At 35.2% G+C, this 1,180-nt stretch overlaps 1 protein-coding gene across 1 annotated transcript in view; it reads right to left on the bottom strand.

Moving 5' to 3' along the window:
* Positions 1 to 142: 142 nt before the first annotated feature.
* The window catches only part of LOC128249668 (uncharacterized), a 27,709-nt gene continuing 26,671 nt past the window's right edge, over positions 143 to 1,180 (bottom strand). Inside the window, exon 2 of the mRNA XM_052973872.1 lies at positions 143 to 289. Coding sequence (XP_052829832.1) covers positions 158 to 289 — 132 coding nt within the window. The 3' untranslated portion in view covers positions 143 to 157. The remainder of the gene's footprint in view (positions 290 to 1,180) is intronic.

Here is a 1,180-nt window from a genome sequence, read left to right as displayed (position 1 = left end):
TTTTTTTTTTTTTTTTTTTTGCTATCGAGGAATCATAATCTAGATTCCCTTGACATTTCCTCTCTTTTGATTTAGAGACGATTCTTTATTATTACAAAATGTCCAGTTTGTTTGTTTGTTTGATTTTTCTTGTTTTGTTTTCATTTTTTTGTTGTTGCTACTTTCCTCTTCTCCTGTAGTTGATATTAGGATTAACATCAGGATGTTTTGTAGTGCCAGGTATCATATCCAAAATTATATACCTGTATATATATGTTCTCATATCAACGAAAATATGTAGGTGTCCGAACTGTGGGGAAAATAAAATCAATATACATTACAATATCAACGCTTGTTAATCTGTAACTTCGGCTTAAGGTAAGAAATTTTGTAGGGAGATGAGTGTAGAGTTGCCCTCACCACTTCACGGGTATTTATTTTATCGACCCTAAAAGGATAAAAAGCAAAAATCAAGTCTGGCAGGATTTGAACTTAGGATGTAAAGGGACGTAATTAAATGCAGTTATGTATTTTATTTAGCATTATACCGTTTATTCTTCGCTGTACAAAGGAGGATTTTAAGCTTAGGGAAGACAGTGGACGATTATATTAACTCCAGGAAAAAAAATATCGAGTCGACTCCAAAAATTGAATGAAACTCTATTGAATAGTTCGTTTTGGTTCGATTTGCAAACCAAAATTGTTAATTCCCTTTAATTTTCATTAATTATATTATGGTTTCATTTTTTTTTTCCTGCGATTTGGTTTTGGAAAAGTATCTGCGCCCATGGCCTTCATAAATCCTCCCAGTTCGATGTAGTTAATGTTCATGAACACAACGGCAGGAAAAACATGGGCTGTGAAGATATTCCCAAGAGTTGACTGTCTGAGATGGAAGGAGTAAGCGTAAAGGTTAGTGTCCACAACAAGGCCCAGTCCTTATTGTTGTGTAATGGCTTATGTGCCTCAATGTCCCTGAGAGCCTTGCCAACCAAGAACAAACACCTAGTAGGATCTCCCATACTGGACAGAGTTCAGAGTAATAGGGGCCACCTGTCCCCAAAGGTAAAATTGGGTTTGTATAGAGCCAACACCACTTTCTTTTAGAAATGAGTGTAGCAATAATTTCTTTTATCCAAGCATAAGGCCAATATTTTTTATATGGGACATTTTATCATCAGCTCTGATATCTTAGAAGTAC

The sequence above is a fragment of the Octopus bimaculoides genome, chromosome 17 (assembly GCF_001194135.2).
Source record: "Octopus bimaculoides isolate UCB-OBI-ISO-001 chromosome 17, ASM119413v2, whole genome shotgun sequence".
Classification (NCBI taxonomy): domain Eukaryota; kingdom Metazoa; phylum Mollusca; class Cephalopoda; order Octopoda; family Octopodidae; genus Octopus; species Octopus bimaculoides.
This window is presented reverse-complemented; position numbering and strand designations above follow the sequence as displayed.